At 35.4% G+C, this 25641-nt stretch overlaps 1 protein-coding gene across 5 annotated transcripts in view; it reads left to right on the top strand.

Moving 5' to 3' along the window:
- Nucleotides 1–25641, top strand: part of MIPOL1 (mirror-image polydactyly 1) — a 189868-nt gene that overhangs the window by 58602 nt on the left and 105625 nt on the right. For all 5 annotated transcript variants that reach the window (XM_039552714.1, XM_039552713.1, XM_039552716.1 and 2 more), the window contains 3 exons: nucleotides 6749–6878; nucleotides 10902–10935; nucleotides 11195–11365. In XM_039552714.1, the coding sequence (XP_039408648.1) occupies nucleotides 6749–6878; nucleotides 10902–10935; nucleotides 11195–11365 (335 nt within the window). The remainder of the gene's footprint in view (nucleotides 1–6748; nucleotides 6879–10901; nucleotides 10936–11194; nucleotides 11366–25641) is intronic.

Raw genomic sequence — 25641 nt, 5'->3', positions numbered from 1 at the left:
ATATTTAGGTGTAAATTACTTTTAGTCTATAACTCCTGGTACAGACTGGTGAAAACTCTTAAATAGTTTTCCTATGATCTTCTTATCACTATTTTACTTTTATTTTTCAGTTATACGTCATAACTGAAAGTAAATGAATGGTGACTTTCAAAAAAGAGCTGGGAACTTAAGTTGTCTATTTTGTAATAGAACATGTCAGCACTATTTTTAAGTTGACAGTCAGCCCTGGAGCTCCTGATAGTTTGCCATTAACCTGAATAAGAACTTTGTAAGGGCTTTAGAATTTGAACATTTCTAGGGATTATCTGCATTTTGTAACATGTATAAGCAGAGACCAATTAATGACACATTTTAAAGGCTTTTGTAGCAATGCAGGGATTTTTTTTTTTAATTTGGCTATGATAAGATTGACTTATTTAAGAGTTGTGAGCACAGTCATTAAATTTAGTAGAAGGAAATCTCAGAGGATTTTGATTTCTGTTTTGAGTAGATAACAAATACGTACATGTTTGTATTTCTGTAAGGAGAACAAGCATATATCCATATGGTTAAATAAAATTTAATAATAGTTGCCCATCTGGAAATGGCAAAGATAGTTTCCAAGTTCTCTTCTGATCAGACAGATGGAGACCCAGCAATTCCTCCCAGGAATGGGAGGACTGATGAAAATGAAAAGGCAGGTAGTCATTGCACCTCTTTTCCCAGTATACTTCTCTAATTCCTCACATTCACATAGCTGCTACCCAGAAGTACGAAGTGAAAGCAAAACAAAAATCCCTGAAAAGTTTCAGTTAAACCTCTCTTGCAGGATAAATTTCATCTGACAGTTTTTTCATAGAAGCAACTGAGCAGAATAAACAAGCAGCTCATTATGAGAATCTTGAATTCCAAGAATGACTGGGCCAAGCAAGTTCTTTCCTGCTTCTACTTTTCCATCAGAATATACATATCCAAAGGACAGAAAACAGAAAATATTCTTTGTTTCATTTTTCCCATGATTTCAACATTCACTCCTATCTTAGGTCTGTATACCTTCATGAAACAGCAGTCAAATCATGCACTGAAATTTTTTTTGTCATTATTATTATTTCAATCAATTTTTGAATATTTAAAATGCTCAGAGCCTTTTTTGTAAAAGCGTATAATCTCATTTGTATTTCTTGCTGTTGTAATGGCACAAGTAACTAGTAAAATTACTTTGAATGTATCAGAATCAATGCCAAAGAAAATCCTAAGTCACTCATTGTTCAGCGAACAGTGATCTTGAATACTAAATCTTAAACTGCAAAACCCTGACCCTCTGCAGCAATACATTGTTATTAACAAAAAAGCTTTCTCACCATGTCTTTTCCTTTGAATTAAATGATCACTATAACTAGTGCTTGTTGCAAAAACTATTAATAAAGTTTTAATTGCACTGTTTCTTGGATCACTTTTTTTTTACACAGTCCAATGCCAAGAGCAGTATTTTGTCACGTTTGATGACAAACACCTTGCAAAGTCCAAAATACTGTTATTATTTCTGTAAAACTGGCCTATCTTGAAAACCAATTGTTGTAGTGTTATAATATTACTGTATCTTCTTAAATACAGTAGTAGTGTGGATAGTGATCTCATATTTTAAGATCTGGCCTGTATTCCAATTTTACTTTTTTTTAATTAGTAATGTGACGTGATTTCTGCTGCCATAAATGTTTTAAGTCACAAAATTTTTCTCTTTTTCTTCTCTTACTCTGTTTATTTTATTTACGCAGATGACCTCTAGGAAATAAGCAAACAGACTTTTATCCTGGCAGTCGTGCTTTCCCTGCTCCCCCCAAAGTTCCATGTTTGGAAAATCATGAACCGCTGTCTAAACTAGAATGATTTCCAGCACACCTTCTCATGTTTTAAAGGTGGTTTAAAAAGTATAGGAGATAAGTTTGCCAAAAGAATCAGGTTCAACTAAGAAAATATGTACACTGCTTTGACTCAGTAAACTCATACTTGGTATGGTTCATCTTCTTCATATTTACTTTTGCCCATATTAGAAAACAATTAGCTTACTAAACAAATTTGAGTATTTGGGATAAAAAAATCTACTTTGAGTCTCTCTCATTTGACTAAGAATTACATGATATTTGATAAGCTTGTTTAAAAATGGACATATCCAAATATTATTGTAAACATCCATTGATTTGTTTTACCTGCAATATAAGTATTTTACTTAGTTGGCTTACATAGTAGCTAATAATATTTGTTAATGTAATTTAACTGCTGTGAACCTTTACTGAACAAATATTGAAATTTATACAAGTCAAAGAAAGAGAATCTCTAATGACTTTTGTAAAAGCTTCCATTTAATGGTTAAGGAGAAAAGTTTATATGACATACCAGATGCAATTAACAGTAGATTTTACATTTAATAAAAAGAAAGAAGCATATGTATTTGCTTTATTCATTCCATCATAATTTGCATTAGAGCTGTGGGTGTTTAATGAGCAAATTCCAGCTAAAATGCTATATTGATTTTCTAAGTGAACTTTGTAATAGCTATCTACCTTACAAAAGCTCTCTGTTTACAATTGTTTTCTTTACTAAAAACTAAAAATGTTTTAGAATTGATGAGTTTAGCATAATGATTCTTTTAAAATAAAGAGCTCTTTTAGACTATGCAGGGGTTTTAGTTACAAGGAGAAAGATGTTAATAAATTCTTCCAAAACAAATAAAGTTTATACAACTAAATAGTAATGCTGTACTGTTATATACTACAGTATTTGCAAGCTTGGGAAAATAATCCTTTTTTCTTAATTCAGTTCTCTGGGATTTAAATATTTTGACTCTTCAATGCCATTATATATATATATATGAATTAGTAAATTGCACAATTAATTTTAGCTTAATACTAGACTACTCATACTTCATTTTTGTGTGTCATTTTCTTGCTTGAAATACGAGTTCTATAAGAATTTGTGTTTCTTCTTGGTCAGGCCTCAAGACAGAAAGGGTAGGGTTGGTTGGTTAGTATGCCACTAGAAAGTCCCCAAGGAAAACCTTGTAATGTCGACGAGAGCAGTTGGTGACAAAGTAGCTGGATCTGTTTTTCCTTTGGATCAGGTGCCAAGTCAGTGTGGCAGTATGGAGTCAGTATTTTGCTGGATATGGCATACCTTGAATGGAACTTAGAAGCATGACTTGGTGTTACTCTCAATCCATCTTCACCTTGCATTTTTAAGAAGCATAGGGATGATAATCTGGATAATTTTTACTCTTTCTAATATGAAAGAATTTCATGTCACTCTTTCATAGACTCTACCTGGACAGCTTTTACAGCACGCGTTTTCCTAGATATGGCACAAAATGTTTTGCTTAGCTGCTGCATTGAGACCCAAATGTGTATGCATTTCACTTATTTCAAGAATGCTGTGGTCCTTACGGTCCTGAACTTCTACTTGTGACTCATCCATAGCTCAGTGTGAATGGTGAATGCTCAGACTACCTGCAGTCATGTGACTCTTATAATACTCCCTATAGTAGGAAAAAGGAATTAATAAAATATTAAATTAGAGTCAGAAATGTACAGGCATTGGGTAACAAAAACATCAAACCTAAATTCAGGCTTGGCTGGTAAAGAAATCAGGTGAGTTAGTCTTCTGTAGACCATTAAAATGAGTTAGAGGAGGTCTTTAAGTATTTTTTAAATAAGTAATTTCTTTTGGAAGTGTCAGTATTGCTATGTTGTATTAAAATGCCATGTATCTAAGTATCTTTTTTTTTTAAAACTTTGACTACTGTGCAAGCATCTTACATGATTTTCTACATTTCCCCTAATCTGTTTTAATGTTAAACAATTGGCTTGCAATATTACCTTTAAGAAACAGAACCAAAAGCCAGACACTTGTAATTGATATAGAATGACTATAAATATTTTTTTAATGCAGTTGGTGGATCTGGTCATTGGGATATTTACACCAATGCTTTAATTTAGAGGACGGATATGAAAACAACAAGAGTTGCTCAATTTAAGTCACTTTTCATAGCTGATAGTCAAAACAGTGTTTTGTAATAGACTTCTGGGTGAGGGAAAGGTTCACTGTTCAAGGCAATCAGCTTCTGAGCTGCTATCAGGGGTGGTAAGATTTCAGATAAGCAGGATGCTTAAGTAACTTGAAAACTATCTTTTTCTGAATGTTTTCATACTGTTAAATGTACATCACTTTGGTCTAATGACAAATAAGCAATAATCTGTTTTTTAAAAGCCTGTATAGTCATTATTACCACTGGTTGTACTTACAAAGAAAGGGAATTAGATATGTCAAAAGACAGTCACTCTAAGTGTACATGTACATTCAAGATCCATTGCAGGAGTCAACAAATTGTGGGTTTTCGTGCTGAGATTAAGATGTTCTAAGGTCTGATAGAAGGGGTGCACTTTAAGAGGCCAGAAAGAAGTTAACTAAACTGGAAAATAATTAACCTCAGAATAGTAATAAGTGCCAAATCTTCAGTTATTTTAGACAACTTTCTATTCATTCCAGGATTTGTTTTCGTTATGAAAATTGCATAGTGTTTCCACTTGCAGCTTTATGGAAAGGGTTCTCTGTGACATGTGTCTGTCATGATGCTAGATAAACTGACATAATTTACTGGAAAAACTATAGCAAATAAATATATAAAGGTACTGATAGGTAATTACCATACCGAATCAAACTACTTGTGTATCCCAGATCCAGTCAGGACATAGCAGTTGCACTGTAGTTTACCCAGGTAGTCAGTGCTCTGGCACTGGTTTCCCTGCCATCACAGATCTCAGCAATCCAAGTGGAAGTCTGGTGCGCTGAAATGCGCAGCCTAGGTTATCTCATATGGTTTTTTCTTTTTCTTGCTGAGCCACCTACCTTGCAGATATCAGATGCATTCTCTGCAAGTGCTGCAAACTTATTGCTGGATACCAGCCAGTGCAAATCCAGTGTAACAGCTGCCTTACTCCTGTCTTAGTTTTTTAACTCCCTATCAAGCAGACTTTCTTGTTGCAAGCAGGGGAAATAGATCTTTAAGGAAAAAAAGACACTATTCTTCTGGATAAAGGAGAATTTAATCATTGTTAATTTTGGCATACATTTCAAAATCTGTGCTTCTGATGCTGAATTTTTGTGGTTGTTGTTGGGACACAATTTGTTACAACTCTGGCCTGATGACTAGGCTTGTAGCTCCTCTGCAGACTTTTTGTAAGGGGAGGGACTGCACTTTCAGAAATTACGTTTAGCCTTTCCCTATCTGATTTTGTGTAATCTGCTGTTAGCCTGCAACCTTCTGCTAGCCCTGCAAAAAATGCTTCCTTACTCCTCAGTGACAGTCTTCTCCCCAGCTTGAGGGCAAGAGGATTCCTTTTTTCTTGGTACTGATAAAATGTATTTTGTGCCAGCAATATAGCTGCTACAAAAGTGTGCTGCTGTGTTTCTATTGTTTCATTCTGTGAAGAACAATATAATGTTTCATTATATATTTCACTATGAAGTTGTTTTGCAATAATGTACAGAGGTGAAATAAGAGTAAAATAACAAATAAAGGCAAAAAAGTTGATGTCAATTTAGGTGAGAATGGAGGGATAAAAGCTCTAGGCTTTTAGTAAAAGGGAGGAAGTAAAGAGGGAGGAAACCTTTCTTTGACATCTTAATGACTTAAGCAGTGGTTCAGAGAGGAGCAGAGAGTTCTGAAGGGAGTAAGGAAGCCCATCAACAATGGCTTAATACAGAAAGTTCTTGAGAAATAAATACCAAAATTTGAAAAATACTGTAGTGTGATGTTAGGAGACTGTAGCTGTACCCCAGTTTGACAGACTAGAAAGGACAAGGAGAATTCAGGAACCTACAGATCTCAGTTGAGATTTTTGAGGTGCCAGTGAGAGGATATAGTCTTCTGTCTTGGAGTGACAGTGGTCTTACAGCATCCTGAAAGTCCCTAGACATTTTGAAATCATGGTTTTATGATGACTGTGAGGAGAGATTTGCCGTATTGCAGAGGGAAATGATGAAAGTATGAATAAAGATTTTAGTGGAGGCAGGGCCGAAGTAAGGATTCTGGCAGTGTGCCAGAAATGGTGTTAGACGTATTGACAGGGGAGAGGCAGGGAGAAAATGTAAGCTCAGGATGAGGAATGACTTGAAGGTGTTAGTTTGCTCCCAAGGATAGACAGTAAATCTTAGTTTATTGGTACCTAATGCTCCAAGGTCCATGTATGCTGTAACAGATAATATAACAGTATATTACACAATAAAGTAAAGGCTTGGCAGAGAAGGAGAGATGCCAGCTGTGCCACTCTTGTGATACCAGAGACAGACTATAAAAATATTAGAATTTTTAATATCACTGTGCTACCCTGATAGGAAGCAGTAGGAGTTTTAATGCATGATTACTTTTAACTCTGTGTCCTAGAAGAAACTTGCTACTGTCTTACATGATTCGGAGCTTTAAGAATTACTTTACTGTTAAGCAAGTATTCAGAATGCCCAGCAAATCACTTTCTTCCTGTTAGATTTTAGAGGGGTGAATTTGAAAACACATAGCTTTATTTAATACCTTAAAGTCTTGATTTTAGCAATTAACAGCAATTTAGTGTTGTGTTTAAGAAGTAATATAGACCTTACGCAGAATAATCCAAGGTCATTGGAGAAGTGTTGATTTTAGGAGGTGGTGGCAAAGGCCAATGTAAGTGCATCTAATAGTGCTTTTCCTCGTCAAACTTATTTGTTGAACACACTTTTGCAGCCCTGGTGGAAGAAGTTTATTCTGCTCAACGGGAACGTGATGAGGCTGTCATGGCAAGGCTTAGGTTAGCCAATGAAGAGAGAGATGAAGCATTTCTACGAGTCCAGCGTTTAGAAGAGTCTCTGAAAGAGTAAGTATACATTTCCTGCCCCATGTAAAAAGGCTGTTGTGTCAGTCTGTGACAGTCATAAACTGCTCAACAGTGGTAATAGGAAAACTTAGCACATTATTATCTGTGCAATAAAATAGACTAGGGCTAGTCTTACTGTGTTATTGGTTAATTTGTTAGCCATCCTGTAAAACCGTATTTTTCTCTGGAGACTGAGAGAAGGTGAATAATTTTGATCACAAAAATTAAAAATATAATCAAAAGCTTTGGTATTGATTTATTGAGGGAGAAATAAGATGAATGTGACATTTTATAGGGATCTTTTGACACAGAGTACCAGAACGTCAGTCAAAAGTTGCAACATATAGGAAATCAATCAAGCCTTTAAGCCTACTAGACATTTCTTTCAGCAAAATTTCTACTAATGATATGGGTGACATAGTAAAAATATATGGGGTTTTTTTCTTATCTTTAGTGTAGGAGCAGTTTGTAAGGTAATAAGGGTACAATTAATAGTTCATAGATTTTTATGTATACCAACAGAAACAGGCAGTCTTATGTTAAACAGAACTAAGTCAGGAGAAAATTATCAAGAGTGGTTTCTTTCTCCCTTTGGGATATAGGCAGCTTTGTAGCTACAATTTGCCTCTCCATACAATCCTTGTCCATCTGAGTTGTGATCATTTTGGTTTATCATCTTTGTTAGTCCCCCAAAGGGTAGCTCCATAAAGGCTAGAGTGCCTGAGAAATTTCTCTTACTTTTCTCCCATGAGAAGTACAAAGCAAACAAGCTTTTCATGGGAGGAGACTGAATAGGTGCAGTTTTTAGTTAACTAAATGGCAGGCAATTATGTTTTAAATAATTGATTCTACTAAGAACACTTCTCTTTAGGGCAGAAAACCAGTCATCTTCTTTTGGGTTTTTTTTATAGTTAGGGTCAGAGAATATTACCTAAATTAATTTCAATAATCTGCACGTAGTATGTCCACCATTATTTTGTAGAATTTACAGATTACTAGAGTTTGTCACAGCCTCACTATTTGTCACAAGTATACTCAGCAGCAAGATTAGGAGATTGCATACCCACAAGAATTAGTGCATGATTTGTTAAATATCTCTATGGAGCCCATTATATGTGCATATGCATCTGAAATCTTGCCTTAAACAGCAATCTCTGAGAAAATCATAGATGTACTTTAAATTCCCATAAGAGACATCATAACTGTGAGCCTTACTTGAGTCTCCAATTTCTTCTGCCAGTCTTCCAATCTTATATGTTCCAGGAGTAAAGAAAGTTTTGTATGGCTCTAAACATCACATGATCCTTTATATAAATAGTTAGCATAAACTCAAGATCTTTGATCTTAAAGCACTCAAGTACTGCAGAAAATTAATTATTCTGGTCAACAAACCTAGTTAATGACTTTTGGGGTTCTGGCATATTGCTGCTTTTTCTGCAGTGGAATCCATAGACATATGGGTGGCAGTTCTTGAAATGCATGAATCGCTCAGAACACGTTCACTTGTTTTCCCTTCAACCACTTCTGTCTGCTTCACTCATGTTCTGGAAAACTGACTTAGTTCTAAGCAGAAATATGAGAAAAGAGAAGAAACTGTTTCTCAGAGAACATGTGTAGTACCTTCCTCAAAAAGATGTAATTGCAGAAAGCACTGGATACACTGGGAATGCCGAAATAGTACTTGTTCCCAGGAGAGTCAGTAACTCCCTTGACTGATAGTTTGGAGCCAAGCTATTACACTTTATTGCTATCATTTAGAGAAGAGCAATTGTATTGGCTGTCATCCACTTGGGTGTTCTTTCCGATGCTTTATATGGAGGTCTGACACCCTGATGCCATTCACAGTCTCAGAACTGGCATAGGAGATTTCCCTGTGGAGAACACCAACTTTCTTTTCTAACCACCACCCTTGATATTTTCTTCCTTCCTTATGGTGGTTGTTCCACAGGTCAAGTTCTCTGTCTCAGATGTGGAGCACATAGAGGTTTGGGGTTTTTATAAAGAACATTGCCTATTTGTGCCACACTCATCAAGTTTTAGAGCAGAGGTCACTCTTTCCATCTGCTTTGGACTTATTCCAATCAGAGTACTTTACAAGAGGGCAATACTGAACAGCCTGCCAACCTTTATCAAATGCTTTAATGCTTTCTTTAAATTAGCAGTTGGAGCAGTTCTATTGTCATTATTTAACTGTAACAACCAAAATTCTTTCAGCCCTGTTGGCCCTAGGGGTTATGTTATCAGAATGTGTTTAGAAATGGGGGAGGAGGAATCCTTGGTTACTGCTGTTTAAAATCATGAGTTTTTCATTCATTGTCTATGCACAGCACAGGGAGACTTAGCAGGGCAAATACACAGTTCCGGATGCTACTTTTTAAAAAATACTGTCGCCTAAGGAGGTGTCTGTATGCCTGTAGACAGATCCTTTGTGGCAGTAATATGCTGAAGGTATGCCTATGGCAGAAGTTCATGTTCTTTTTCCCACTCCCATTTCTCCCTAAGGTGTCTTGCTTACCCAGCCTGTTGGTTGGCTGGGTGATTTTGTTGACCCGCACTTTTAGCAGTGTAGAGGTCCTCTGGAGAAGCTGGGTCAGTCCTGCCAATTTACTTTGACAAATACCGTTCTTTTCATTGTGAATACAAACTAGCTGGAGATCCATTTTTGAGTCCCACATGAAGGGGCACTCAGAACAATGTAAAAGCCTAAAGCAGGAACTCTAGAAGGATCCAGTTCTGATAATTTATTATAATAATATAATAATTAATATTATTATGTTTGTTATTTTATTATTTGTGTTACTTTATGAATACAAGTCAAACCCAGCAAAGGTTAGCTTTTACTTTATTTTGTTTAGTTCTGGTTCTGACTGAATATGTTGGAGTGGTTATTGTTTGTGAATGCCATATAAATATACCAGCTGTTACACACTGAGAGTGTATTCTGAAATATTTCTTTTTTGTTTAAAAGTTTATTTCTATGCTGGTTGATTTAATATGTCTTATGTACTGTTATCTGCTAAACTAATGGAAAATGTGGTAGTGTACTGTCAAGTGTTCTATGATGTTTGCTAGCTAAAATAATGGCTTTGGAGCAGCACCTGTCACAGCACTGTTTAGGAGTGTGCCTGTTTAGGAGATGTTTAATGGTACTGTATCTGTCTTAAAATATCATAGGCTACTTTTAGTAGAAGTCACCATTAAGTAAGTAGCAATGGAGTGGTAAGGTAACTTTAATATGTTCATTTTTCCAGAAAAGAGATCTCTGTCCATTTAACTAACCTTAGGTAAAATAAAATGTGTACTATCCCATTTATTAGATTTTTGTGCTATCACTTACTGCTTTTGCACAGCCAGTGTTCAATGCTGTATGACTAAATTCCTCGTATCATCTTTGTATTTGACAGGTCAATATATGTTCTGTTGAAATAGAAAGGGAGGAAAGTGCAGGCGGGTTTGTTCCGGAATTAAATAAGGGCCTTGCAGAGAATTGGCTTAGCTTCCTATTTTATGCAAGATATAAAATCAAAATATTTTTAAAGTAACTTCAACTGCTTTGGGATTTTTCCCTCATTTTGGATGAAAGAGGTGGGAAAATAATTACTTAAAAATGAAAAAAACCCCTATCAACTAAAGTCATGTTCTGTTTCATTTGGGGTACAGTAAAAACAAAAAAAAATACATCAGGTAAAAGTTGTAAGCCCAGAAATAAATAAAATAAAAGCATCAGTCATTTCTATCACTGGGGAACTTTTTTCATCTAAGCACATATGAACAATTGATCCTTGTAGTCATATATAGCAGTAAACATTAATAACTTAACAGTCTGAAGTCAGTGCTGAAGATATGGAGCATTATTGAAAGATGGAGTCGAGCAGGTGGCACTTTAATATGTTCAGTGTCATGGTTGACTCTAAAGACTAGTAGAATGAAATTACTTGAGGTTCTAAAGATTTAAAAAGCGAACTCATTTTGCTGCACTAAGGAAATGCTACTGATCAGGCTTTCTGTGTCCCTTTTTTCTAGGCTAGAAAATATTAACCCTGAAGAAAATGACATGGTAAGCCATTCTCTGAGGAGATTTCTTGATGTCAGTCTTATATCTTAGAGGCTTAAGTTCAATTGAGTGGGTTTCAAGAACTAAGATGTGGGAAAAAGAAGAATTGACACACTAATAATGTACATCTTTGCTGCAATATGAAAATTCAATAACTTCACTCAGTCAATTTACAATTCACATGTGCCTATTAATTAAAACCCTATATTAAATAAAATATATTAAAACTTCATGTCTGACTAACATATAATGCTGTTGGTAGACATTACAGGAATTACTGAACAGAATAAACAATGCAGACACAGGGATAGATATACTGAAGAATGGAGCTATAATTCTGAACCGAATACACAGGACCAAAGAACGTAAAAAGAAAATAATAGCTGAGGAAATGAATGCAGTAATAGAACAACGGGATGCTGCTTTATCTCAAGTAAGTCCATACAAGTATATAATCACTCAGTAGCAAATTTCTTTTTTTCTTTTTTTTTCTTTTTGGTTTTTGGGGGGTTTTTGGGTTTTTTGTTTTACTTTTGGGGAAGAAAATTATTTCATATACTTTTCTCTGTTGAGAATCTCAGAGGAGTGCCCCTGTAGTAAATGTCTGATTAGTGATCAACTTTTTTTCATGGTAGTAGTGCCCATTAAAATGGCATCACTGTTTTTCACGAGAAAAGTTGTGTTTGTATTGTTTGCGCTTCTTTACTATCTGTCTTCTTTCTAAAACAAAACAGTTTTCAGTGAGTTGACCAATCTGAAAATCTATTAAGGGCTTAGTTTTGGGGTATGCTGTATTGGTAAAATGCATTGGATGACGGTTAACTGGGACTGAAGGATTTATAAAGGGTTATAAGTAGCAAAAATATTCATTAAAGGAAGGCAACAGTACCACATGCAACAGTGCAAGCAATTCCTCCCTTTGTTGCTTTACATTCAGGAGATAAAAATCAGCATGTGGTCCTTCACTCTCAAAGTCTTACCCATCTACTACGGGACTTGAAAGAATCTGGGTTCTTTTTTCTACTCAGATCACTCATTGCCTGCAATTTCCTATTTTGACAGAACAGTAATTGTCTTCATTCTCTTCACCATAAAGAGTAAAGAAAATGAAAGAAGAATCCTTGCTTTTCTCATCTCATGGAAGAGTTTTTCTGTTGGTTTTTTTGGCTTGAGTTTGGTTTTTTACCCACCATTTTTTTAACAGAATTTTAACTCAATAGGAATAAGTTGTAGGGAGGAACAATCCAAGTAGGGAGTGTATCTCCTGAGAAAAGATCTTAGGCTGGATGAAGTTCCTTATGGATTTATGCCAGGCAAGAAATTTCATCTGACTCTTCTAATATTGAAAATTTTGCTTTTTAATGTAAGTAACCAAAGTTGGCCCACATCTAGCTAATTTCTATTAGATTTAAAGTCAGGTTGTGGTCTTTAATGATACCAATAATGTTAATTGAATTTATGTTCTACTGAGAAGTTTTCTGATAAAAGTGCCTCCTCTACATACACTGTAATTTTCACACTTTTTTTCAGTCATTGTCTTTGCATTCTTTACTACTTTAACCTTGAAAGCTCCATCTGCCTGGTGCTTAAAATATTTTGTGTGTCTGTCAAGTATGTATTGCAAAAAATTTTAATGTATTAATGGGGGTATTTTACTTTCTCAGTCTACTTTTTTCCTTTTATATTCCCAGCACAGCTACTGGGAAACATCCAATAACCCTTCCAAAAGTTTATGTTCTTTCTTCTTTGCACAGGGCATTTGAAAAGTGAGCAGCTTGTAAGAGGAAAGCTTTCAGCAAAAGAGAAGAATCTCTTGATATTTTTATTTTCATTTTTTCAGTTTTTGATTCTTTGTTGAAGTGGACTTTCAGGCATACTTGGACCATAAAACTATGAATGTCAGAAGAATATCATTGTCAGGCATTTTAATACACATTTTGATTTAATTTATTTTAAGCTGACTGTTTAAGGAGTAATATTTTCCAAGTAATCAGCTTGAAAATTAATAAAGATAATTGTTTTAGATAGTAATGGCTCAAGTGTCACCACTAGCAAAGCCACTTTAGGTGACACTTTAGGCATGTCAGCAAAAATCACAGGTAATGTTAAGTAGATACTGCAGATGAAAAAATAAATTAATGATTTATAAATCCTCAACAAATGAAAATTTAAATATTTGACTTTAAGCTGTAGTATTGTAATAATGCTAGCAATTTATACCACCATTGTTTTAAATTAATTGTTATTAATAGAACTATTCATCATGTGTTTTCAAATATGTGATGCTTTTACAGCTGTTACTGTTGAATCTAGAAAATAGGTCCTTGGAATTGCAGCTACCTTTTCAACCTGTGTTTCTCACTTGATGATTCCTTGGGAATTTGTACCATACTTGAATTATTAGTAGTCTTTTGTTAACATTGCAATAGCAGTAGTTATTACAGTGCTAACAGCAAGAACAATAGGAGAGGGATTCTGCATTAGACCACTAAGGGACTAGATATAATTCAGGGGATGTATATGCTTAGCATAACAAATGCAAATTATTGGAAGTTAGATCTGGGGTTGCCTCAGGCATTCGTAACATCTGCAAGTTAAAATCTTTTTCTTTTTGTGGAAGTGGCATCAAATACAAAAGGGGGAATTGAGAGCAGGTTGAGAAGAAGCAGAAATAGAGTAAACCATTAGCAGGCTGTGGCTATCCTCTGGAAAACGCATTTGTAAAGTTCAGAGGTCACTGGGCAATGGAGGTTGAATGTTTAATGACACACCGTGTTGTTCTGTTCATGGTTGCTGTTGTGTGGTGCTGGAGACAGCAATGTCATTTGAGTGACCACCATAGCTGGTTCCATGTGATGGAGAGCTACCGATGCAGTGGCAAGCATTTGGACTGACTGTGTTTGATGAAGCTGCCCCTGTTACTTTTCACTGTGGTTTTCTTCGCAATAGCCCGGCATTTGACAATTGAGCACAGCAAACATGAGTAGTGTCTAGCTTTCGGGGGTTAACTTACAGGATTTCTGATTTGTCCTAGAAAGAAACAATAATGTGAAAGCCTTCACAGCTCAAACACATTGTTTTGATTTCAAGTGAGGAATATGTTACATTTCTAGAGAATGAACATTCTATAAACTATGCATTTCCTATGACCAGGTAAATACAGATTACTTCCAACTAGTCTTTTAAATTCAGTTTTATAATGCTTTTTCTGGTAGCTACTGAGTAGCTACTACTGAGCTGCATTTAACTGGACTGCCGTTGCAGCGTACTTGATGATTAGCTAGTTGTGATTCTTCTATTTGAATTTTACTTGAATAATTCTTTTAGTCTTAAAAAAATGAAGAGCACTGTCCATGTCTTGGAAAGGCCATGAAAATGTTTTTTCTAGCTGTAACACCCAAGAACCTCTGCGTATTTTTTGAGGTTTCCAACGTGAACATTGCTTCTTACTAGGAAGCAGATTGAGGCACTTCTATCACTGTATTGAGCTGTGCAAGTGTATGTAATCTTAGATCTTTCGCTAGATTGCTGAGCAAATATGCAAACTACTTTTTGTATCTGTGAAAACAAATGAAATGGTATAAACTCAAATATTTGATACTACTTTTAGTATGTATTTTCAAGTGAATAATAAACAAACAACTAAAGCATGGCTAAACATTGACATCCATCTTCTGTATCAACCCCCTTGAAAAAAACAAACTCAACAGTTTGGTTGTATTTGCTAAGATATGTTTGTTAGTGAACAGATATTGTGTGATACTGAGGATCTTCGGTGTGTTTTATGACTGATCCTCTGAAAGAAATAAAACATCATTTTCTTGTCTGTAACATTCAGTTTTGTCTTAACCCATTCAAGGAAAAAACTTATTTGTCCAGTTGATCATAATAAAGTTTTCCCTTTCTTCAGAAATCTTTTCTTGCTTGAGTAATCCAGTTAGTGGCAGGCATTTAGTAGAGATTCCATATGGCATAGTCACATTGTGTGATCTTCATAAAATACTCTAAAGAAGTGGTTTCCAGCAGGAGGCAATACAGTACAATGTCTCAGCCACCTATTAGCCACATCACACCTTATGGACAGGAATGTTAATATCATTACAGGGTTGGCAGCTGAAGACTTGACTAAGACATTACAATTACTTTTCTTCTGGTTTAGACAAGAAAGGGGACTTTTTAATTGGTACAGCTTGAAGGAAGTGATTTTTTAAAGCTCGTTAAGAGATTAGGAGATTGTGTGTTTGATATGTTTCCAGTCCTAACTAATTCTGTAAATGTGGGAGTTTTAAAATTGGTAACAGGTCAGTTCTATACAGAGTTTTAAATATTAAAGATATATAATTTGCTGTTAAGGAATAGCAGTGGTTTCATGGCTGGCAAAGTATCATCTCTTGTACACTGATCTTGAAGGAATAACATAACTGGCAGGCAAACCTGGTTTTACAGCTTTGAATAGTTTGACCACATCCTGCTGTGCAGGAACATGCTTATGACTGTTCATGTAAAAAATTGGCAGGCACCCAGTTGCTCATCTGAAGCAAGTGAAAGAATCCTTCTCTATTTTGAGGCGCTGTTTGGCAGCAGGCAGCACTTTATTGTCACTGAAAACAATGATGAGATGCACTATGCTTGACTTCCCATCATTATCAGTTTCGCTAATTAGTAATAACTGATAAATATCTGCACTTACAACTAGTCAGCTTCTTGCTAGCTTTTTTTTTGGTTTTGTTCTGCTAAAGCAATTTTCCTCCTTTTACACCAAGCAGTGTGTAGAGGTCTGTGTTACCTGTGATTCACAGAGCATTAAGGCATTCTCAGCACACATGAGTGAACAGGTCTTACTGAGGTAGTAAACCCAAGAGGTGTATGAAATGTAAAAACAAGAAATGTAAATGAAAACAAATATTTACAGATCTTGGACTCTTAGTTGGGGAATACTCGAGTGACAGGTTACAATGCCTCATGACTCTTGGGACAGAGGTGATCCCTTTGCATGCCAAAACATAGTTTGGGATGTTATTTTTTGTACTTTTACTTAGCAGTTTGGTTTTATACTGTGTTTTGGTACCCTTTGGCTCTTCTTGACACTTGATGCTAATCAAGTTCTTGGCTGGCAGGAGCACATCTGATGATATCCTCCTACCTGCTCTGTCAAGATGCTTACACTACTTTTCCCTTTGCCGCTGCTATTTGGGAACAGGAAAAGAAGAGGTAGGATGCTGTATTCACACTTGTTCATGAACCAGGCAGCTGCCATTGGGTACTGATGATTTTGGTCATGGGCTTATTTCAGGAGGAAAGTGAAAGTAAGGGGGATGTTTATTGTACTTCGAGGATCCAAAAACCTTGCTCATTCACTCACTTTGGGAAGGCAGCAGCAAGTTGCTGTTGTTCTCATTTGCATCCTTTTCTCTGAGAGATAGCTGATAAATGGGCATGGGGAAATTCCTTGCCAGCAGGATGGTTAAATAGAGAGAGGACGCCTATCTGCAGGATACCCCTTTTGCCCTGTGAATTTAGTCCAAGTCCTGACAGAAAGCAACAGAGATATGCAGTAAGATATAGAGTAGATTAAAAAAGAAAAATAATTTGAGATTTAACATTAAAAATTGCACAGTGAGTGCAGGGAGTAAAGAAAGAGGGGCTGATGAAATAGTTGTCAGTTTTATTGGGATTCACTGAGTGGATTTTATTTGGATTACCTAGTGGCCTCAGGTAAAGCTCACAGATGTCTCTTCTTTGGAGGTAAGACTGAGTAAAAAGGATCCTGAAGGGAGATCACAAAAAGTGAAGTTATACGAGCAGTGGTTGTGATTAGCAGTGTTAGTCTGTTTAATTGCATTGCACTGCAACAGTGCTTGAAAATAACACATTTCATTTCCTCTGTACCTAAATAAAGATAATCCTTTGAATGTTTGACTAAATCCATGTTTTAGGAAGTCCATGTTATACAGAACACAGTCAAATCCATGTTTTCTTTGCTCCTTCTCAGAAGAAAAAGTGAATCTCACCAAGTGCCAGACTGAGTCCATGGTTGCTGTATTTGGGACACGTGGAGTAAAATTATTGTGAATGATGCTGAAGAGCATCAGGAATCTTTTGCATCTCAGAAAAGGGCAGGTTCTTCACTACTTGGCTACTTACTTTTTCTAAAAACAAATCCAGTTTGAAAATATATAATAATTCTTTACTTTCTAAGATGATTAGGTGTGCTCTGACTCTCTACCTTGGATATATTTGTTCTGGCTTTAGCATGAATATTTTCCAGGAGAATATTCAGTTAAATATTTGGCTGCATTTAGAAGACCATGAAGTATTTTTTTTCTTCTGAAGTAGGAGCTTTAGTCCACTGGAGACTTAAATAGAGAGGAAACTGGCCAAACAGAATCCTCTTGGTTTCTTACATTGGGTTTTCTGATTTTTGTAGAATGTTCCCCCAAATCATAACACCTGTTTAATCTTTTGCCATAGTATTCTGTTTAATTTGATAAGGGTATGTGATTCACAGTTTTCAAAGCATTAAGAAATCTGAGGAGTGGTGAGATGTTCAAACAGGATAGTAAGAGAAGGTTTAGGGACACTACAAATCCATGTTTGTAGTGTCAGTTTGTCTCTCACAGTGATGTAGCAGAGGTTGTGATTTCTCTGTAGGCAGGTATCTGTTAACAGAGCATGAAACTCCTTGGTTTCACTGGAGTTGGAATTTCACTACTGAAAGCAAGTATTTTGCAGTTATTCCTGAGTTTAGACTTTAGTGAGGCTTTGGTTGCATTAGGTCTTGTATTTTTTGAGTTAATACTTCATGCAGCTTGAAGTGCCAGTCAGACGGTAGGTCATTAGTGGAGGGAGAGAAGGATCTGAAGGAAATTACCCTTAGGAGCTCTTATACTGAACTTTTGTATTTAGTCCATGAATGGTAGGTGTGAGTAAATATGTAAATGTTAATGCGGTGTTTCCTTGAAGAGATGGGCTATGCTTTTCTTTTTTTTTGAGCTTTAGAAGCAAAATTTTAATTGATACTGCATTTCTTCTTTTTGCTGCTGTAAGGTTTTGACTGAATGATGCCCGGAGACGCATCATTGTTTGCATTGTTAAATCACCTGTTGTTCCTCTGCAAACAGTGTGTAGTGCAGAATTCAGAAAATACTTGTCTGCATAGTATTTGAGGGCATGATCAAGCTTGATATCTTTAATTGTAAACTTTAATGAATTTCCAGTTGAACATTCATCCTCTCTTCAATATCTAGAAGCTACTCACCCCTTTGAAAATGGTAATAAATTTGCATGCAAGCTTGTTCCATTAATTGCTGTTTGACTCATCTATCATGGTGCTAAGCTTTATATTCACACAGCTTAGACTTTCAAGCCAATTTCTGGAATTAATTTAAATATTTAATGTCAAAACCCTGGGACGAAAGAGAGGAAAAATGTATTTTGTATGCTTATTGATCTCCTGTTTCAGTAGCAGCAACCCATAGAGGAAACTTCCAATGTGAATAAAAGCAGAATTCAAACAGTATTCCCTCTGAAGAGTATTACTGTGCATGCAATAAGGTTTATAGGTACCAAAACTCTTGTAGAGGTACCTTAAGTAAGTTTTCCATGGTACTTAACACTTTACAGCTTCAAGTTAGGTGCTGAGTGTTGAATCCAGTTTCACTTTGGTTACTTGTTGGATAAAATGTTGGATTTTCTTAAAAATTGGGAAAAAAAAAGAAGTTGTGTGCTTTGTATGAAAAGCTGGTTTCCTTAGTCAACTTTCTAAGGAAACTATGCAAAATTACTTTGTTATTTTGGATACGTAGATGAGTCTGCATAAGAATTCTTTTTATAATGAACAAAGAAGATTTTTTTTTGTTTCATTTTTATCATTAATCTGGAGTCTGAAAAGGCTAATATGCCTGGCCTGCATGTTCACTTGCTTTTCCTCACTTGGTCCTTCAATGTTCACAGGTTGCAACTTTGTGTTTTATTTTGCCTGTATTAGCAAGTAGTGTGAACAAATAGTGGTGGATCTGGAGTATGAAGTAGTTCTCAGCATCTGACATCCACATTAACCCCTTTCCAGAATGGGGAGAGGGGCATTTCTTTGGTTTGGGGTGTTTTGTTTGTCTGGGGTTTTTTTTGTCAGGCTACTTATAGTCAAGTCCTATGGATGGAATACCATTTGTGTCAGAATGCAGTAGGTGCATTCCTGGAGTGCATCTTTGAGTTTGATTAAATTAAAAAAGAAATCCGATTTGTTTTCTCAGATAGCACTCCATGGTGCAGAACAAAGCATACTAAGTAGAGAAAGTGCAAAGTAGCATGCAAATTGGGTATTACATGAAATTAAGGATAAAAATGCGATGATTTTAAGAAAGAAAATGAGATTTATTTAAATAAATAAGGAAGTAAAAGCTATCAATATTCTTGGAGAAAGTACTCTAATATGTTTGTATTCAGACTTTTTCCTTTGAAAATTATTAGACTATTTTATACGCAGACTTTTCTGGTGATTGTTTTTGTCCTGTCGTCAAGATGTAAATGAATTTGATTCCTTCAAGGAGAAATAGGTTTCAAACTAGTACCATAATTTGCAAATAAAATGATACACAGAACGTAAAGTTTGGATTTAATTGTGCGGTGGAGATATCATGAAGAATAGCAGGCAAACTATATTGCTGATCATGCCACTTCTACAACATCAGTAATTGACTAAGAGTATTGTGGGACATGGAGCTAAGAAGAATGAATAGAGCTACTTTTTGTTGACTTAATTTATTTTTATTTCCAGAGTCCCTGAGGTGAAATATTGACTCTCTTCCAGCATTGCAGTACCCTCCACAGTCATCCTTGTGATTCAGCATGTGTGCTAAGCTGTAAAGAGGGGAGATGAGTAAGGAAGCTAAGGTCTAGCAATAACAGAGGATGTAAGGAAAAATTACTGTGATGATGATAAGCTGATTATTCATTTTCAACAGAATTGTAAATGATTGTGGCTGGAATGTGGGACTTAAAAATGTTAGTTCCATTTCTTTCTAGATTTTTAACTGGTTTTAAATGATCAGGTAATTACCAAAATGAAAATTTTCCCTCTTGCTTTGGTCTGAATATTGTGACTTTTTTTTTGGTTAAGCTTTTTTTGAAGCTGTTAATCAATTTTTCCAAGTCCTTAGGCTAGATGAAATATTCTGGTTTAAAGTATGTAGTGTTCCTGACAAAATAAAGGGACAAGAAAATCTATCAATATTCTCTTTATGAAAGGGAGATTTCACAGTAGCATTAACTTATCTTTGTCTGGTTCACCAAGTATGCCTACATTTGTTTGTTGTATGGCTTTACTGTTTCGTGCTTCAGATTGTGAGTATCTAGGATTTAGCCTCTTTTCCATGTTCTGTTTATTCACTGTTAATTATTTTTCAAGCTGAGTTGCTTGAGAACAAGAAAAATTTAGCTTCCATTACCCTCTATTGCAAATGAAGGACAGGCTTTCCTATTGCATATAGTCTGCATGTAATTGTAAGATGCTGTTGTCAGAGAACTTTTTAAGGCTTGCTGATGTTAATGCTTTGTTGTCATTCTTTTCAGCTGTGTTTTTGATTTATTCTTGAATATACAGCACAAAATATCATTCTTCTTTATCGTTTACTTTTGTATTGAAAATACTTTTTAAATTACACAATTCAAATACATAGAAATACTTAAAGGCTCTTAAGAAGCTGTGACTATGTAAAAAGTATAATACTTGTAGCTATAACAAAAGAAAAGTTGCAGATGAAGAACAGTATTAAATCATACAAGTATGACAACTTTTTTCAGTTCTGGAGTTGTTATCAGAAATACAGAATAGAAGTGGCTAACTACACAGTATTTAATTGGTGTAAAATACTGATGCAGTAAGACTTATGAATGTATGCTTTATATTGTTAATAACAGAATTTGAGAGAGAGGAATTTTAACATTACTTAATTAATTGCTAGCTATAAACATGTAAATCTATTAACCAAAGTCGTGCAACAGTTATTGGTCATCTTTCAGTTATGCTGAGTTGCTTATTTCTTAGTTAGCTGTAACGTCCTTCTCTGCTTTCTACAAAAGTAGTACCAAAGATTAGAGAAACCCCAAAAATCAGAGTAGAGCTCTCTATCAAATAATGGCTATGAACACTTTGCTCCTAGTTGTCGCTTGAGATGACTTTTCACCAATAGGTAAGATTTCTTTCAAGTCTTGTTATTATCATGATGAGAAATTTCTTATTTCAGATCCCAGCAATCTCAGGAAACAATAGTTTCCACTCTCTTTTTCCTGAAAGTGCTCTGCTGTGTTGTGTTCAGCAGGGGAGTGAACATTAGGCCTCTCTGTGACTTTAATTCCTTCATCTTTAAGACAAAGCTTTTCTTTCCTAATCTACAAGCATTTTTCCAGCCTTATTGCTTGGGGTCCCGTTCACAATCAAAATGTTAGGACTTAAATTGAATCTCAGCCTGAAAAACAAGTCTTGAAAGAGTCACTGTGAAAAGGAGAGCCAGTGCCAGCCTCCAGGAAGACACAGCAAAATTATTGTTAATACCTTATGCTAAATAGTCACGTCAGCTGGCGTTCTACTGTAGGGCCAGCCAGCAGCTGTGTCTCTCCTTACATGTTCTCCTTATGTCATGTACAGTGTCTTCTATGGTATTCAGACTCTTCTCAGCAGTAGTCATGCATTTTACCCATTTTGTTTGTTTTGGCAGGCAGGCCTATCACTTTGCTTTCAGAAGTTGTCGTAACATTCTTCTATCTTTGTGTTTTTCTTAATTTTTTTCCCCCTTAGGGTGTCCTATTCCACAAAGAATGGAATTGCCAGGATGAGAGCAGTGTTGGTAATTACACATGTCAAAGGCAGCTGATTTTAGGTTTAAGCATTTCTGCTTTTCAGTAACATATCTGAAAGCTTTTAGGTGACTGTTATTCAAAGCTGCAGGATCAGCCCACTTAAGAAGGGTGCATCTATTTAGGTGTTAAATCCATGTCTGTAAAACACCTCAATGAAGCTAAAGCTAAATTTTCTTACAGAGATAGAATCTTCAGATTGAACCTCTGTTTAATATTTGCAAAGTCTTATTCATGTACCAAAATCATACATTCAGGCATTTCTCTCTGTTACCAAAGCTGAGCAATACATAATTTCTAAATGTATGGGTTTGTTCCAGTTTTGCAGAGCTTTGGTTTACTTTCTTGAATCTTTCTTTGTGGGATGCTTTTGTATTCTATGTATGATTTTTTTAAAGTTTGTGCAACGCTGATTAATTTCTTGATTTTTTTAAATTACTTTCATTCCACTTTTTCATTCCACAAATTGGAAAAGGTGTCTGAAATATAATTTTATATATTTCCTGTTACCTAGCTATATTTGCTGTTACTTTCTCTGTATTGATGAGACAGAAACTGTTTCCACAATAACATCTGAAGATTTGTAATTAGTTGCTTCATTTTCACCCTTATGCTTAGACAGTTAAAACACTGATATTAATATTGCTTTCAGATACTTCTGGATTGAAGTTTCCTGGAAAAAGAGCAAATACTACAGGTTCAGATTATTTATTCAAAAAGTGTCTATTGTCCCTGGTGTATCTGGAGAGGTTTGTGCTTTCACCTACCTAGCTGGTGTTTTAGTTTGTAATAATCTCTAGTTTAAAGTAGCTTTTATTACATGTTAAACAAATTTTGTATGGACATATTATACACCAGAAAATATTCAAGAGCTGCCACTTAGGCAACCAATGGCTCAACTGAGAGGACAAAATTTATCAGGACAAATGGACAGTATGTACTACAAGGTACACCTGCAATAACATGTTTACAATATCAGAATAAAAATATTTTAAACCTCTGCTATCTATACAGTGATCTGTGATTCTCTTTTCTTGAAAAAGGTGATGATATTTAAGGATGGACCAGAAGTATTCCTGTCCTTTTGTGCAGTAAATGCCAACTTAACGTTTCAGCAATAGCCTTGTTTGCATATGGATTTTACAAAAATCCATTGAAGATTATTTGAAAACCAGCTCATTAGAATGACAGATTGCTTACCAAATTTTGTTTTCTTGTCAACTAATATTGGTTACATTCAATTAAACAAGGTTGTACTTTCTAAAAACATAATCTCTGTCAGCAGCTGAGTGCCTTGCTTATATCTGCAGATCAGATTCCTAATTTCTAAATCTAGTTGGAAGATTAGGCTGTTTCTAAAATTTCTCCTTTTCATACAGCTTTCACATTTTCACTACCTCTATTCTGCTATACATATTGTTCAAGTACCAACGCTGCAGATTATTAAGTGGGGGTGAGAGAAAGGCTTTAAACAAGAGCAATTGTCAGCTTTCTGTCATGGTGTGTTGTCAGATGTTTGACAAGCTGTCTCTTGGCCACAGGCCATCTGGTTGTAATGGAGCTGACTACTCTTCTGAAGAGCCAGCAAAACATGTGGCCACACGAAGCAACAGCTCCATGTCATTTGGTCAAGTCAATAAAGCAAAGGTTTGGGGTGTAGTAATCCCAGTTCTGACATGGTCTTGTTAGTTGATTAAGATTCTTAAACTTTCTGTGCTAATTTGTTATCCCACAAAACCAGAAAGTACTACTTACTAACTTGACTTGAGTGTTGGAAAAATTGATTAGTCAGTGTTTACGAAAAGTTGTAACATAATTAATTATGAGTATGATTAAAGAAGAGTTATTGAGAGGAATCATGTAGTAAAGAGAATATATATGGGGGGAAAAAGTGAAGTAAAAATGTAGACAAAAATGAAGTGGTGTAGTGGAGTGAACCTTACACAGCCAAGATGAGAACTGAGAATTAGAGTGTACATTTATGCGTACATTCTGCTGTGCAAAAGAAAGGAAGAAAGATGCTGCATTTGAAGGAGGGAGAAACTAAAGAACTTGGAGAAGGAAGATTTATGTTTCCTCCTTTCAGCAATGAAGGAGGAGAATTTTTTTTTTTTTTAAGTTACTAAAAAATATAGTTTATGGGTTTCTGAAATTTGCGTTCCTTCCTTTCATTAGGAACACATTTTCTGTGGGAGTTGCATTGATTTGGAAAATGCATAATAAGACCATAAATAAAATAAGATCAGAATAATATTTTAATATTCAGATGCTTTGATTTGCTTCTTGAGGACCTTTCTTGCAGTACTGCGTAGTACTTAACCACTGTTGAAATTATTTCAGGCAATCAGCAGGGTATTTAGGTCTTGGTTTTCATGTAAGTAGTATATTAATGCATGTTCTGTATTAATGGCAAATTTATTCCAAAACCTCTTGGGTGTTGTGTAATTTTATTCTTTAAATATTTTTAAAGATGTTGAGGTTAATTATTCTGAATTATTTTCTATACAGAAGTTTCTACTCTGAAATAATTTCTTGTATCTGTATGCTGGACTTGCTGATACCCATTGAAAGTAAAACTGACCCTAGTCTTAACTATTACTGTACTTGCAGACCTTTATTCAGTGATTTAGAATTTAGCTAATCAAGATTACTTTTTTATTTTTTGTCATTACTTTTAAAAGAGAATCTTGACTCTTGAATGCTCTTTCCCTCTTATGATAAAATTTTAATTAGTGTTTTCCGTTTGCTGAATTATTTGGGAGTATTGGTAATTTCCTTTGCTTTTGAATATAACACACTAACATATGAATTATGATTTCATTGTACTGTGACAGTGTCTAGTTTTTCTAAAATTCTGCAGTGGGGCGTGAGCAGGCGTACTACTTGTGTACTACTCATCTGCTTACATGCTTAGTTTATACATTATTTATTAGACTTATAGGCATGAAATTAAAAATTTGAATTAATAATGTGACTGATGTAAAGCAGAAGTTGCTTATTTATATATGACAGGCAATTAGGAAAAAAACACCCTTACTTTAGTTTAATGCATTTTTGCTTACTTTCAGACTCAGTACAGCCTCATGAATAAATGTTTGACTCCAGGTTACTAGGTTTGTGTTTTGATTAGAAACAACTCAGAGGTGAGGTAAATTTGTTAACTTATATGCAATGGACCCAGGAGAATGTGAAGGTGACACAGTTATGTGGCTTCAGCAGCTCCTGCTGTTGTTTCCTCCTGCAGATCAGGAGTCTGTCAGCAGCCCCTCTTAGCACAGACGTCGTCATCCAGTGCACAGCCAGCACAGGAACCCTGTTTGAATGACCTGTGAATCACATGCAGCTCAAGAACATCACCTTTTCCTTTCTCTATTTCTTGCACATTTTTATAGAGAGTTTCATTGATTAAGAAAGTCTGTGTGTGTTGAACTCATTGAGAAGTAGATCAGGGTTGTTTTGATATTTGAAATATCATTGCAAGGATGTAAGAGTATGTAGAGAATGCAGTTGGGTGGGTAAGTATCATAGTGCTACTCAGTGCTGTGGAATTGCTGCATGTGTAAGGATGGTTAACATGAAGGGTGTAAACAGTTAAACTTTCCTGTCTAAATTTTCTGAATACTGTGCACTTACAGTTCCTTTAACTAATAAAATGAAAATAAATAAAAACTTGTTTTGCTGCATTTGAAGTGTTCAGAAATAGACGGGGAAATGAATGGTGGGAGGAAACCTAGTCGTGCCTACAGCATATTATCTGCCTTAACGCTACAGGTTGCAACTGGCTCATAGTGACAAAGAAAACAAAAATGTTTTATTTGTATTTTGATGCATTTTTTTTGTAGCTTTTTGAAGCAA

This window comes from Corvus cornix, chromosome 5 (assembly GCF_000738735.6).
Source record: "Corvus cornix cornix isolate S_Up_H32 chromosome 5, ASM73873v5, whole genome shotgun sequence".
Taxonomy (NCBI): domain Eukaryota; kingdom Metazoa; phylum Chordata; class Aves; order Passeriformes; family Corvidae; genus Corvus; species Corvus cornix.
This window is presented reverse-complemented; position numbering and strand designations above follow the sequence as displayed.